This window comes from Aspergillus pseudonomiae, assembly GCF_009193645.1.
Source record: "Aspergillus pseudonomiae strain CBS 119388 unplaced genomic scaffold BDV37scaffold_114, whole genome shotgun sequence".
In the NCBI taxonomy this organism is placed as follows: domain Eukaryota; kingdom Fungi; phylum Ascomycota; class Eurotiomycetes; order Eurotiales; family Aspergillaceae; genus Aspergillus; species Aspergillus pseudonomiae.
Genome location: NW_022476106.1, coordinates 16,993 through 30,751, shown reverse-complemented (window position 1 = coordinate 30,751; position 13,759 = coordinate 16,993). Strand labels below are relative to the sequence as shown.

The 13,759-nt window shown below is 49.9% G+C and overlaps 4 protein-coding genes across 4 annotated transcripts; 2 read left to right on the top strand and 2 right to left on the bottom strand.

The window, feature by feature from the left end:
- Positions 1-749: 749 nt before the first annotated feature.
- On the top strand, positions 750-4,073 carry BDV37DRAFT_288289 (Sec23/Sec24 family protein; the record flags this gene model as incomplete). The annotated part of the gene is made up of 6 exons (XM_032088252.1): positions 750-2,093; positions 2,144-2,241; positions 2,300-2,640; positions 2,696-3,133; positions 3,193-3,384; positions 3,439-4,073. 6 exons carry the CDS (start codon positions 750-752, stop codon positions 4,071-4,073), a joined length of 3,048 nt encoding a protein of 1,015 aa, XP_031935985.1.
- A 1,780-nt stretch (positions 4,074-5,853) lies between these two features.
- Positions 5,854-6,693, top strand: BDV37DRAFT_23693 (putative extracellular thaumatin domain protein). Its single transcript, XM_032080658.1, has 2 exons — positions 5,854-6,561; positions 6,632-6,693. The coding sequence occupies exon 1, from the start codon at positions 5,984-5,986 to the stop codon at positions 6,500-6,502; it is 519 nt and encodes a 172-aa protein (XP_031935984.1). The 5' UTR covers positions 5,854-5,983; the 3' UTR covers positions 6,503-6,561; positions 6,632-6,693.
- A 1,477-nt stretch (positions 6,694-8,170) lies between these two features.
- Positions 8,171-12,125, bottom strand: BDV37DRAFT_275894 (putative ABC efflux transporter; the record flags this gene model as incomplete). The annotated part of the gene is made up of 3 exons (XM_032085463.1): positions 8,171-8,802; positions 8,874-9,578; positions 9,626-12,125. The coding sequence occupies 3 exons, from the start codon at positions 12,123-12,125 to the stop codon at positions 8,171-8,173; spliced, it is 3,837 nt and encodes a 1,278-aa protein (XP_031935983.1).
- Positions 12,126-13,389: 1,264 nt separating this feature from the next.
- On the bottom strand, positions 13,390-13,756 carry BDV37DRAFT_262691 (uncharacterized protein). Its single transcript, XM_032083462.1, has one exon. The coding sequence runs from the start codon at positions 13,698-13,700 to the stop codon at positions 13,446-13,448; it is 255 nt and encodes an 84-aa protein (XP_031935982.1). The 5' UTR covers positions 13,701-13,756; the 3' UTR covers positions 13,390-13,445.
- Between the last annotated feature and the right edge of the window lie 3 nt (positions 13,757-13,759).

The following is a 13,759-nucleotide window of genomic DNA, read 5'->3' as shown; positions in this document are numbered from 1 at the left end:
TGATAAAATAGCGTAGTAAAAATTATAATGAGGTTATAACATAAATCGCTGGGAGATGACCGCACTTTAAGGACAATTTTGATATAGCGCGTGTCAATGGACGAAGACCTGAATACATTGAAGTTGTGTCACAGTTGCGAAGTGACGGTGAGAAAAGCCCCGCCGATCTAAAACAGCGCCGACATGGTCTGACATATAACGGCAAGCTCACGAAGAATTGCAGGTCACAAGTAGCACAGTCCAAATAGCTGTGTCTACCAGAGGAATGATTACACCGGAGGCAGGAAGATGAATTATTCGGTTTATATCGGAAGAAATTCAGAGCACAATGACTCGGCCAGGGGCTTATCGTGGCATTGCGCAATATTGATAAGCCCAGTAAGGGAGAGAGACCATTCGGGATGACTACCCTCGGAAATTAATCGAACGAATCAATCCAAGGTATCCATTGAATTCACCCATTCATCTCTAGACTCACCAATCTTCTATTCTTTTGGGTTGCGATTAGATTGATTAGGGTGTAGTATGCCCCGTGCCAGTTTCGGAACAACATATGTCCGTCGGCTTCAGATTAGGTGGTCAGTTGCTTGATTGGGTTAACGGATTTGTTTGGATATACTCCGTACTTGTCGCCCTTTTCGCCCAAACTCCGTTCGGTGATGGTTCGGTGCTAATCGGTCGTGGGCTGTGAAAGACCTACCTTCCTCATTCTTCCTTCCCTGAGTCTGTTCATAAAATTATGAAGCACCATGGCAGACCAATCCATGTATAACACTCTCGGTCAGGGAACCGCTCCCGCTGAAGACCCCTCGAATCCGAATCGAATGGCTCACCAAGTTCCTTCACAATCGCAACCTGCTGCCGGATTTCCTCCAGGTCTTTATCCTCCTCAGCCTGGTGCCTACTACGGGAATCCGCCTCCAAATCAATATGGTGCACCACCACCACCAGCAGCAGCACAGCAGCTGCAATCTCCACCTCCGCGGGGCCTGGCACCTAGTCCTCAACTCGCCTACGGTACCGAGACACAGACACATATGGGAGCCGCTGCAGATCCAATGGCAGGATTGACTTCGCAGATGAGTGGCTTGGGAATAATGGGAGATAGCGGTGCCCGGCCAGGAAAGAAGAAGCATCGACATGCGCATCATGAAATTGGAGGAGCTACTGCTTCGGCGCCTCAGCAGTTTGCCGGGATGCCGCAGGCAGGCATGCAGCCTTCATCTCAGTTCCTGAATACTGGGTTAAACCAGGCACCACGTCCGATCTCACCCGCCGCTGGTGTTCCGCCAGCGGGGATTGTCCCTCAGCCAGGTGTTCCAGCCACAGGCTCTGGCTCTGTCCCTACCCAGGGCAAGATTGATCCGGAACAGATTCCAAGCATCCCCCGGTCTCGCGACATACCGGCACTGTACTACTTCAGCAATATCTATCCGACGATGGAACGGTATCTGCCCCCTCCGGCAGCTGTGCCCTTTGTGGCTCACGACCAAGGGAACTCATCCCCTAAACATGCCCGACTGACGTTGAACAACATCCCCACCACCTCCGACTTCCTCTCTTCCACCGGTCTGCCTCTAGGAATGGTTCTACAGCCCCTGGCTCGCCTCGACCCCGGCGAACATGAGGTCCCAGTGCTCGATTTTGGCGAAATGGGTCCTCCGCGATGCCGGAGGTGCAGGGCGTACATCAATCCTTTCATGACGTTTAAGTCCGGAGGAAACAAGTTCGTCTGTAACATGTGCACCTTCCCCAATGACGTGGCACCGGAATACTTTGCTCCTTTGGATATGTCCGGGGCGCGTGTTGACCGTCTGCAACGGCCGGAGTTGATGACGGGCACAGTTGAGTTCATGGTCCCGAAGGAGTACTGGAACAAGGAGCCCGTTGGTCTTCAGCGGCTCTTCTTGATTGACGTCAGTCAAGAATCGGTGAACAGGGGTTTCTTGAAGGGGGTGTGCAAAGGAATCACGGAAGCTTTATACGGCGCACCCGATGCTTCTGAAGAGGATGCAGCTGCGCGACGAGTGCCTGAGGGCTCGAAGATTGGTATTGTCACCTATGATAAAGAAGTGCACTTCTACAATCTCAGCGTGAGTCCTCATGTGCCTAAACCCCACCACAATATACTTACAATACCCAGGCACAACTTGATCAGGCACAGATGATGGTGATGACGGATTTGGAGGAGCCATTCGTTCCTTTGAGTGAGGGCCTGTTTGTAGATCCCTATGAATCAAAGTACGCAAGTAATCCTGGCACGGTTTGACGAATACAGATCTCTAACATCTACTCATAGGGATATCATTACGTCTCTGCTACATCAAATCCCCAAGATGTTCTCACACATGAAGAAACCTGAACCAGCTCTGCTCCCAGCTCTCAATGCGGCAATGTCTGCTCTGCAAGCTACCGGTGGAAAGATTTTTGCGTCTATATGCAGCTTACCCACTTGGGGCCCCGGCGCGTTGCATATGAGGGACGACCCTAAAGTGCATGGCACGGATGCGGAACGGAAATTATTTACCACAGACAACCAGGCATGGAGAACAACTGCTGGAAAGATGGCCGAACACGGCATCGGTGTTGACATGTTCGTGGCGGCACCTGGCGGGACGTATATTGACGTGGCTACGATAGGTAGGTTTTCTGCGATTTTATTGCTGCAGAATATAGGGGTATTAATGCTATTTAGGCCATGTCGCCGAAGTATCAGGCGGAGAAACATTCTTCTACCCCAATTTCCACGCTCCGCGAGACATTCTGAAGCTTTCGCAGGAGTTTGCACATGCAGTTACTCGCGAGACAGGCTATCAAGCAATGATGAAAGTCCGTTGTTCCAACGGTCTCCAGGTATCAGCGTATCATGGTAACTTTATACAACATGCTCTCGGGGCGGACTTGGAGATCGGATCCATTGATGCCGACAAAGCGATTGGTGTCATCTTCAGCTATGATGGCAAGCTTGACCCCAAATTGGATGCACACTTCCAAGCCGCCTTGCTGTATACTACGGCCGAAGGGCAGCGACGGGTGCGCTGTATCAACGTGGTAGCAGCAGTCAATGAAGGAGGGTTGGAAACGATGAAATTCATAGACCAGGACGCTGTTGTCAGTATTATGGCTAAAGAGGGTAAGTCAACTACCCAGCGCTGTTTTTCAGAGCAGACGTGCTGACAGTTTTAACCACAGCGGCTGCCAAAACCGTGGACAAATCGCTCAAGGACATTCGGGCCAGCATTACAGAAAAGACCGTGGACATCTTCAGCGGCTATCGCAAGGTCTTCTCCGGGTCACACCCACCCGGACAACTTGTACTCCCGGAGAATCTCAAGGAGTTTTCCATGTATATGCTGGGCCTGGTCAAATCACGAGCATTCAAGGGTAGGGACGGCTACATCCGGGTTACACGTGAGAGTGGCTAACTTGAATACGCAGGCGGCCAAGAAGCATCGGACCGACGGATTCACGACATGCGGATGCTACGCTCGATTGGGGTCACAGAACTAGCCCTGTACCTGTATCCCCGGATCATTCCGATCCACAACATGCAACCCCAAGATGGCTTCCCCAATGAGCAAGGACAGCTGCAGGTCCCACCGTCCCTTCGAGCCAGCTTCTCTAAGATTGAGGAGGGTGGGGCATACCTCGTGGACAATGGCCAGATGTGTCTGTTGTGGCTCCATTCCCACGTATCACCCAACCTGCTGGAGGATCTCTTTGGACCTGGGCAGTCGTCTCTCCAGGGACTCAACCCCCAGACGTCGTCGCTCCCTGTGTTGGAAACCCATTTGAATGCGCAAGTGCGCAATCTACTGCAGTACTTCTCGACTATCCGAGGGTCCAAGTCAGTTGCGATCCAGTTGGCTCGCCAAGGGTTGGATGGGGCCGAGTATGAGTTCGCAAGGTTACTGGTGGAGGACCGCAACAATGAAGCGCAGAGTTACGTGGATTGGCTGGTACACATTCATCGGCAAATCAACTTGGAGCTGGCGGGTCATCGCAAACGCGAGGATACCTCTGCCGAGGGGTCGTTGACCAGTCTTGCCGGTCTTCGGGCTCCATACTGGTGATCATATAGACTACCCCGAATTTCATTGTTCCGTTGATATTCTTTACTTTGTATTTTGGTCGCTTTCGAGTGAGAGTTACGCGCTAGTATACCACAGAGGTTGATGTTCCCTGGACCGTATTTCTTGGAGCGAAATTTAATTGTTAAGGCTTTGTTTCATCACGAGAACAACAAAAAGAGCGCTGTAGCGAGGGGTTAACACAGTGGGACCAGCGGCGATGATCCCTGCAAAAGTCTAGAACGCCGAACCGAACTCCCAAAGAATAATAGACTACACACTAGTCGAACGATGATGAGTCCACGGTGAGATCGTCACGGAAACCTCGGCGACTAAAAGAAACGGTTGTGGTGATAAAGGCAAGTCAAGCGCTTGGCGAGGAGTGGATCAGCAACCGGTTTTGATGGTCTGTGTGTAAGGCGTGGCAGTATCTCGGGAAGAGAAGAGAGAACGACAAGAAAAAAAGTCCCTCGAGTGCCATGACTTGTCATCCTTGGACAGCTCGTCGTCTTTTCCCTTTCAGCCAAAACATCCGTCCTCGCCAAGGGTGTCATGGAGGCCATAAAAACTTGCACATGGCGACGCCGTCTTTGCCGGCAGGCGGACCACAGGACAGAGATTGAACCCTCAGTGAACCCCTCGTTTTCTCTCCACACAAGACCAATAATAGGTGAGGCGAACCATGGGAACCAGCTTAGAAATGTAAAGAATTCTCAAAGGAGTTCCTTACTCATTCAGGAAGCTTTCTCGAATGTCACGGTCTTTGTTCGGAGGGAAATCCGTGGTTGTAATCCTTTTTTTGCCTTCGACGGAACCAGGGTTAGGGCTGGCCGAGCGTATTACCACTTCCTCTGTCTAGTCTGTGGATGGCATTCCCACAGGATTCTCCGACAAAATCTTTATTTCCACGCGTATCGCTCGCTCAGCCACGACCTAGGGTTTTTCAAAGAAGCGGGTGGATCAACGAGATCGAGTGGGACGCGCTGATTCCATCAGGATTCTGCCCAAGTCTGGATTTTGAAGAGTGGAAACGGAAGTGTGGGAGGGAGAATGGAGCCGATGGCAAGTGCACCCATTGTGGTTCTCCACTACTCATTACTCAGTACAGGCTGTATGCATGTAATCATTGTCAGCTGCAGTGTCGAACCCCTCGTAGTAAGTAGATCGGGTATGAATCTGGACGGTGTGAGCTGTCGCACCGACAGAATCTAATCTTATTCTCAGTCGATGAGTAGAGCATGGAGGACAGGACCTGTCAGCGCGACTGCTATTGCAACAAGTCTGCGGTCGTGGACGAGTCACAATCGAGTCCCCAAAGTGACGGCAGTATTTCCCGTTGTACAGTGCCGGAGTGTCGTTTCATTTTCCACCAGATTCCCTCCACGTTTGGGCCCAGTAGCCCCCGTGGCGTCGAAGTTAAACCATGTATCCGATGTCAGGTACAACCTTTTTCAACGTCATGCCAGCGAACCAGAGTTAGTCCCCTGAATGGACCCATATTACAGTCTTGCTTGGGTACTCATGTGGATCATTTTTCTCTGTTCTTTTTTCTTTCTCTAGAGTTTTCTTATCGTTCCAGACTTTACCAGTCTGTCAGGTACCGAGAGTTGGAGATCATTGCCGCCATGATGCCTTCCCCCAAAGATATATAAACCCTGACGAGGTCCATCCTAAATCGTCTCTTCTCCTTCTTCAACCATCGACATTCTCTTATACATTCTCTAGACAAGCTCTGTCTGTCCTTCCTTTCGAGATCGAATCTCGTCCTTCTTTTACCACCCACTTCAAAAAAGTTCCTTCCTTGCGTCTGTAGAACAGGCCCAGTCAATCTCTTGACTTCAAAAAACTCAAAAAACCTTCCAACCAGCACAATCTCATCACAGTCTTTTGTCTTCTTTTCCAACTCATTCAAAATGATGTTCAGCAAGACTATCACTTTGGCCGCTCTTGCCAGCCTCACTGCTGCTCTCCCCACTGCCAACCCTGTCAAGCGGAGTGGCGGTGTCAACATTGTCAACAACCTGGGTGAAACCGTTTACGCGTGGTCTGTTTCTGATAGAGTCAGTAACATGCATTCCCTTTCTGCGAACGGTGGCAACTACCAGGAATCCTGGCAAACCAACGACAACGGCGGTGGCATCTCCATCAAGTTGTCCAACACTCAGGAGCAGTCCAACGTCCTCCAGTTTGAGTACACCCAGTCCGGTGACACCATCTACTGGGACATGAGCTGCATCGACCTCGGCGGAGACAACGTCTTCACCAAGTACGGTTTCTCCGTTACCCCCTCCACCACTGACGGCAACTGTCCCTCTGTCAACTGCGCTGCTGGTGACACTGCCTGCGCCGAGGCTTACCTCAAGCCCGACGATGACCACGCTACTCACGGCTGCCCCATTGACACCTCCTTCAGTGTCACCATTGGCCTCTAAGCATCTTTTTCTCTCCTTTCAACGAGATAAGATGACTTCACTACGCTCCTTTTTGCTACATCGATTGCTTTTGCTTTCACCAATGGTGACCATCTTACGGTGAATATGATTCCCACGACGAATATGGACAACGGAGTTCGGTATGGTTACGGGGGAAATGGGAAAGAAAAAAAAACAACTCCAAATTGACTTGCTTGATGCAAGATTGTGATACCACCATGACAGAGCTGACTCCTGGATGAGTGTTCACTCTCTTTTGCTTTTTTCACGACTTCATGTATCTAGGATACAGGAGTGATTTGATATCACGATCACGAATTCCACGTGGGACTAGAAATTACCTTACTATAGAAATAGACCTTTTTTTCGAATTTTAAAAAGTTTCTCGCTTTTATTTCTGGTTTTGTAGTAGACTTCCTGGTCCCTTTTTTCTCTCTTACTAATTTAGTAAAAGTGATGATGAATTGATCCTTAATCGATGATTCTTTGATTTCAATCAGAAATGGAAAAATCAGAGCATGACACGTAGTCTCGCAGTTCATCAGTCCATGACTCACAGACTCCCCAGGATATCCGGGAAACTCTCGGCCACCGACCTCGTTCTCTCATCGACTTCCGGCCTGAACACTTGTTCAAATCACATGGGTTTTCACTCGCCAATCCTACCGAACCCGTATACCGGGGAACCGGGAAGGACGGACTAGGGTGCTGTGCTGTGGTTTCTCTTCCCTCTTTTTTTTTTTTTTTTTTTTTTTGCCCTTTCCTCTCGCCTTACATCCCTCTCTCCAATTACAATCCAAGGAAAGTCCGGCAAAGAAAACCCAGACTAAGACATCGAACGTGAGGGAATTACAAGTCCACTACCTAAAGGAAGGTCTAAAGAACAGCCACAGTGGGGGTGTGTACGCAGTATCCACAGGGGACCCTCTGAAAACTGTTGACCATCTCAGATCCAAAGGGCGGTTTGACGCTTGTCCAATGATCAATCAGCATTGAGGGCCCTGGACGCAGAGCTTATGTAAGGTACCACACCGTCAAGTGTGGTTTGATTGGCTGAATTTGGGTGGGGACACACTGAATTGTAAAGTGGTTGGCATGGCTTGATTGGCTGGGTGGTGAATGGGAATTGTTCTGTGATTGGTGAACCTGGGGATGGTTCTTGTCAGCTACTGCTTTTCAAAGTTGTGGTGAGTTCAAATTTCAATGGAAACGTCGCAGGCGTGTTTCAAGTGTTGTTTGAGGAGGAGGGGTTCAGGGCCTTTTGCAATTGTGGGATAGATATGGGCGAAACTCATTTCTTTGATTGATTGTGAGTGTGCTTTTTTCCAGATTATCTGGCTGTTTTGCTGGATGTTGTTGTGCTGTGCTGCCTTGGGGGGGGTTGAGCACAGACGGCAGAGTCTAGACCGTTGTGCATGACGAAGAAAATGGCTCAGTGGCAAGAAGTACTGTCCTTTTTTTTTTTTTTTTTTCTTTTTTTTGTTCTTCTCTTCAAATGGAATTTTTCTTCTCGGAGTACCACGCTTGAGCATGTACCGAATCTCGCTGACTCTAATTCGTCCTACACACTCGCAGATCCATCGCTCGGGCGTCGACCGAATACTTCCGCGGATTCATTCTCATTGGATGCGTGATATCATATTCTACTACCAGTCAACTTACTAACTGTTATTTCCTTTCCCACCGCATCCCCTTCACCAGCCCGTAAGCAACCACCCGATAAATTATCGTACAAACACCTAAGGCCATCACGTTCATCGCCCCGTTCTTGTCCAGGTTGTAGAGCCGGAGCACCTGCTGTCCGTTCTGGATTGGACAGCTTCCATCCGCCAATCGCTGGGCCGCCGTACACACGAACTCTTGGTTCCGCATAGCATAGGACGCCAGGTTGGCGACGGCATATTTGACGGGCGAGAGGTGGTTGAGCCCCTGGAGGACCTCGTTGACGTTCAGACTCATGACACCGCCTAGGATGTTCGCGATGGAGAGCAAGATTGACGTCACGTTGACTGCGAACCCAACGTGCGAGAAGAGCGTGCAGAACATGATGCCCAGCGACTCACCGCAGCTGACGATGCAGAAACAGTTGTACGCGCAGATCAGGAACATCGTGGGACTGCGCCCGAGGTTGTCCGCGTATGCGGCCAGGACGCCGAAGATGAGGGACGACAGCACCTCGAAGGGCACCTCCAGTGTGGTGTACTGCAGGATGAATGTCTCAGCCGAGTAGCAATGGTCGGCCTCCTCGCGGTAGAACACATCGCGTTCGTTGGGGTAGATGGCGATGTTTTGAAGCATTCCTGCCCGGTTTTTGGTTAGTCTATACATGCAAGTTTAACTGGAGCCGTAGGTAAGGGGGTTCCCAACGCACCCACAAAGTACAAGGCGCCAAACTCCTGGATGAAGCCCATCCGTGATTGCACCGCGGCGTAATCGTTCTTCAAGGGCGCAAAGAACAATGCCATGATAATTGCGATCCCCACGACCTGCATTGATCGTGCCATGACAAGCGGTGGCTGTCGCCAGAAATTGATCGCCGACCGATGCAGCACCAAGGGGTACGTGATCCGTAATGGGAGCATCTGCCGCTTCAAGCTGCCCAGTTCGGCTGGTGTAGCGATGTGAGATGTTCGCCGTCCGTGATCGAATGTCTTGCGATCCCAGCCGACAATGAGCTTCTGGACCCTCTCGCGGGTCACCGCTTCTCGGTCTGCTTGTTGTAGGTCCACTGTAATCAAGTCCAGCACGAAGTCGGCTGGGTTGGTTGTCTGCGGACAGTGGTATCCCAATGCCCCAAAGTATGATAACATTGTTAAGCCGTCGCCCGCATATACCGGATACCCCCCTCGCGCAAGAAGCAAAACACTGGAGAAATGCTGGAACAAATCCGATCGGGCCTGATGGATGGTCATGACCAGAGTGCGCCCCTCTTCGGCGAGTCCCTTAAGAACCTCAATGATAGACATGGCCGTAAAAGCATCCAGGCCTGAAGTGGGCTCGTCGAGCAGTAACACTTTCGGATCGGTCAGGATCTGAATGGCGATCGTGACGCGCCTTTTCTCTCCGCCACTGATGCCTTTGATCAGTTCGCTCCCAATCAGATTATCGGCACACTCTTTCAACCCAGCTTGAGCAGAACCTCTTCCGCCCGGCGATTCTTCTCTTCTCGTGACATCCAAACGGGCAATCGTAGTCCCGCCGCGAATCGAAGACTCTCGCGCACTGTCAGTGAGGGCATTAATGCATCGTCATCTTGGGTCACAAACGACGTGACAGAGCGGATGACACTTTCGGAGGGGATAGCTCCATTGTATAGCATGTCGCCGTGGACCTGGTACTGTGTGTTCAAGGAACCATGTAGTCGTCGCGCAACAGAGTTGAGGAGCGACGTCTTCCCGCTGCCCGAGGGCCCCATAATCACGTTCAGATTACCTGGCTGAAACTCTGCGGTGATGGGTTTGAGAATGGACAATGTTCGCGATCCTCGTCCAAAGAACCCTCGTTTTCGTATGTCGAGAGCATACTTGTCTAGTGATATGGCTACTTTGCGCGCTTCCTCGGCTGGTCGGACGGCCATCTTCTCCACCCCAGTACTCATATCTTTATCGGTCTTCCGTGCCTGCGCTATATCCATTGCAAAGTGATTGTACTGTAGAAGAATACCAGCCAGGAAGTAATGGCCAACGACAAACGCCACTAATACTACGATTGGCCGCCATATCCAATTGGATGGGAATCCCAGGCTCTCCATGATATACCGACCCGTGTATTGCGTGCACGCAGGATCATTGGGGTCGTCGGAATAGGGACAATCGTAGAACTGGCCTTCAGGCGGCCCGTTGGGGCCAATAAACTCATTGGCACATAGCGCCCCAAAGATATAGAAGGTATACGCCACCCACTTTAGCCAACGCACATAGACCGGAATCTGATTTGACTGCACGAAGTAGCCGCACGCGAACGACTGCACCGTAAACGAGAGGTTGCCTACTAGACTCGCCCCAGGGAAGCTCCTGGCGATACCGATGGAGACGGCCGCAAAAGTTATGGCAATGTAATGAGTGAGGATCGTAATGGCCAGAAAGATAAAAAACTGGTCCACACTCAGGCGATATCCCACCATGAAATAGAAAATGATAGCGAAGATAACTGGAACAGGTAAATCTTCCAGAGGCAGTCTCGCTGCACGTCTACTCAATAAGAAAGCCGGAACCCCCACAACACCTTCCGTTCTCTCCCGGTCAAATTGCCGTATGTCGATCGTTAGTCGGTATGTCTCATAAAGGAGAATGAGATATCCGTTTAGACTGCTTGAGGTATAAAGGCTTCCTTGTCGGGAGCGAATCCCTGCTTGGCTCTCATCCAGCTGCACGAAGATCCAGCCGCTGATGACACCCATGCCGATAGCCTCAAGGAGACTACCCGCGAGACCCATAGGATCACGAATTGTTGTCTTGAATGTACGAGAGGTGAGGACACGGAACTGCCGATTGAATGATACAGTTTTCGCCATCGGTATGTCTTGTACCCGTGTAGTTGAACCCTCACGCTTCTCATCATCTTGCCGTGATCCGCACATTTCCTTGTCGGTCTTCCGTTTAGTTCTCCACGAAGTTTTGAGAAATTCAACTCTCGCCAAGGACGCTGCTTCCAACTCCTCTGTACGGTTGTCAATAGCAGCAAGATCGATCAGAAACTCCGCTGGATTGACAAAGGGAGGAAGCACATGGCCATGACTTTCAAAGTAAGTCAAAGACCCGCTTGATGGTCCACTATAAACGACCGACCCCCGGGCTAAGAGAATGACATTATCAAAAAGATTCCAAATCTCTGAGCGAGGGGCATGGATCGAGACGATGACTGTTCTTCCCTCTTGGGCGAGCCGTTTTAACGTTCGGACAATTTGAAAGGCGCTTGTCGCGTCGAGGCCTGTGGTCGGTTCATCGCAGAATAGTACCGACGGGTTTGCCAACATCTGCACCCCAATGCTCGTGCGTCTCTTCTCACCCCCACTGCAGCCCTTGTGGATATTGGTGCCTATCCGTGTATCGGCGCATTCTTTCAGGCCTAGCTCCATAATGACCTGTTCTACAATTTGATGGCGCTCCTTCTGCGTGGTAGGCGGCGGGAGCCGTAGATCGGCCGAGTACCGCAGAGTCTCTCGGACCGTCAGTGTGGGTATGAGGACATCTTCCTGCATGACATAGGCACTGCGAACGCTCTCAATGTTGGCATCGCCATTGAAGGTCGTAGTCCCTGCGACAGCGGCCTTGCTCATACCCATTCTGCCTGCCATAAGGTTGAGCAGCGATGTCTTCCCAGATCCACTACTACCAATGATCGCCGTCAAGCTGCCACTCGGCATGTAAGCGTCGATTCCGTCCAGCACGGTTTTCTGCGCATCGGCCGCCGTCTTCCCGCGTAAACGGCGCCATATCTGTGACGGGGCGGTTTCCCATATCGGGGGAGAGATATCAACTTCCAGCGATAGGTTCTTCACGCGTATGTCAACGGGCTGGACTTCGCGAAAGGATAAATTAAAAGTGGCCGATTGGTCTTGTAAACTTTCGACATTGACGCCATGTTTTGGGTCATCCAGTGGGCAAATGTCGTCTCCGTCCATGGTAACAGGTCGCCTATACACAGCAGGCAACTCCCAACATTCTCAATTACTCCGTATACAGACCCTTTGTCTATCCACAAAAAATGAAAAGAGGTAGATAAAAAGAGAAAAGGGGCCAGGCCCTCAGGGCATGATAATCGGTAATTAAGCTGGAGGCCCTACTGTACCCACGCGGGCGGGGCCAAGACCAACGGTCTGGGGAATCGGCCACCGTCGTTGGTTTGGCGTATCAGAGCTAAAAGGAGCATAAACCCCAAAGAGACTAGCTGGAAGCCATCGGGAATTATTGGCTGGAAGGTTGTTCAGCCTAACGGGAGTCGACATTTCTGTAAGGATAGTCGGGAACCCTCCTAAGTCTTTGGTTTCTTTTTTCTCTGTCAGAAAAGGATGATGCGATAAACTAGTTATATATTGACGTAGAAGCCATTAATGCATCCTTGATCATTGTGGAGACAGAAGAGAATCATACAGAATATCCCGAGTGTCTTGCAGAAGCCTCAGCGATTGTGACCGCGAGTCTGATTTCTTATAATGAAAAAACCAAATCATGTGCCCTTGTATGTAGTGGCACAAGGCACACCAACCATATCTGGGACCTCGCCATGGAGGTGTTGTGTCAGGCAGCTTGCTCAAAATGGGATATCTCTTCCTGAATCGAAGTCCATTCAGGGTCCTTGGCTTGGTTTGTCCACAAGCAGTATCGATGGGTCTCGAGTGATGGCCTCAGTCTGATAAAAACCGTCCTTTCGCTTATTATATAGAGATTCATGTATTATGCCGAAATGATAAGGTGCAAATAAGATTAAGTAAAGCGAAGGACTTGACGCTTGGGAAAAGAGAGTGACTCTGGTGTACGTGGAGAACGAGTTATAATAATCCTAGATGTAGACTCGTAGATAGCTGAAATACAATAGGAAAGTAAAGTAATGGTAAGGGGAGAAAGACGGTCATTCCCAGTAGCCTCTGCTGAATATTCACCATAGCGATGCACAGAGGCAGTCCTGCAAAGCAGCTCACCTGATACATCTTCATAGTATATATCCTCTAGTAATTATTGGGAACCTGTCGATCACCAGCTAAACACCTTACTTAAAAACAGCTTGAGCTACTATAGGTTCTCCTCAGTCCTCTTTAAGTTTGTAGACTTTTCGAACTAGCAAGGTTTTGTCGCGTAAACATGATATCTGTACGAATTTGTAAACTCATTACTCCTGAGTAGGTTATATTATGTAGACAGTTGACGTTTGATATCAAAAGTTGAATAGAAATATTCACTCATAACCGCAATCGTTATACAAAGAAAGGAAAAGGTCATCAAAGTCAATGAAACCACGAAGAGCTCATCGACACAACTGGATATATAGAATACAGGCAAAAATAGAAGCTGATAGTCGTCCGGCAATTCCCCTTAGACACTCCACCAATGAAAATCTGAGATACAATATACTGTAGTCCATGACCGCGCGTGCCATCAATCATGCACTGACGCCATTTCCCTATTCCGTAGCCGTAGAGAAACACGGATTTCGTGCTCTCATCCTTATTTTTGACACCGGGTTCCGATCCCCCGACCATCCCTATCGCCAAAAGAAGCAAGGAAAAGAAAAAAAAAAAAAAAAAAAAAAAAAAAAAAA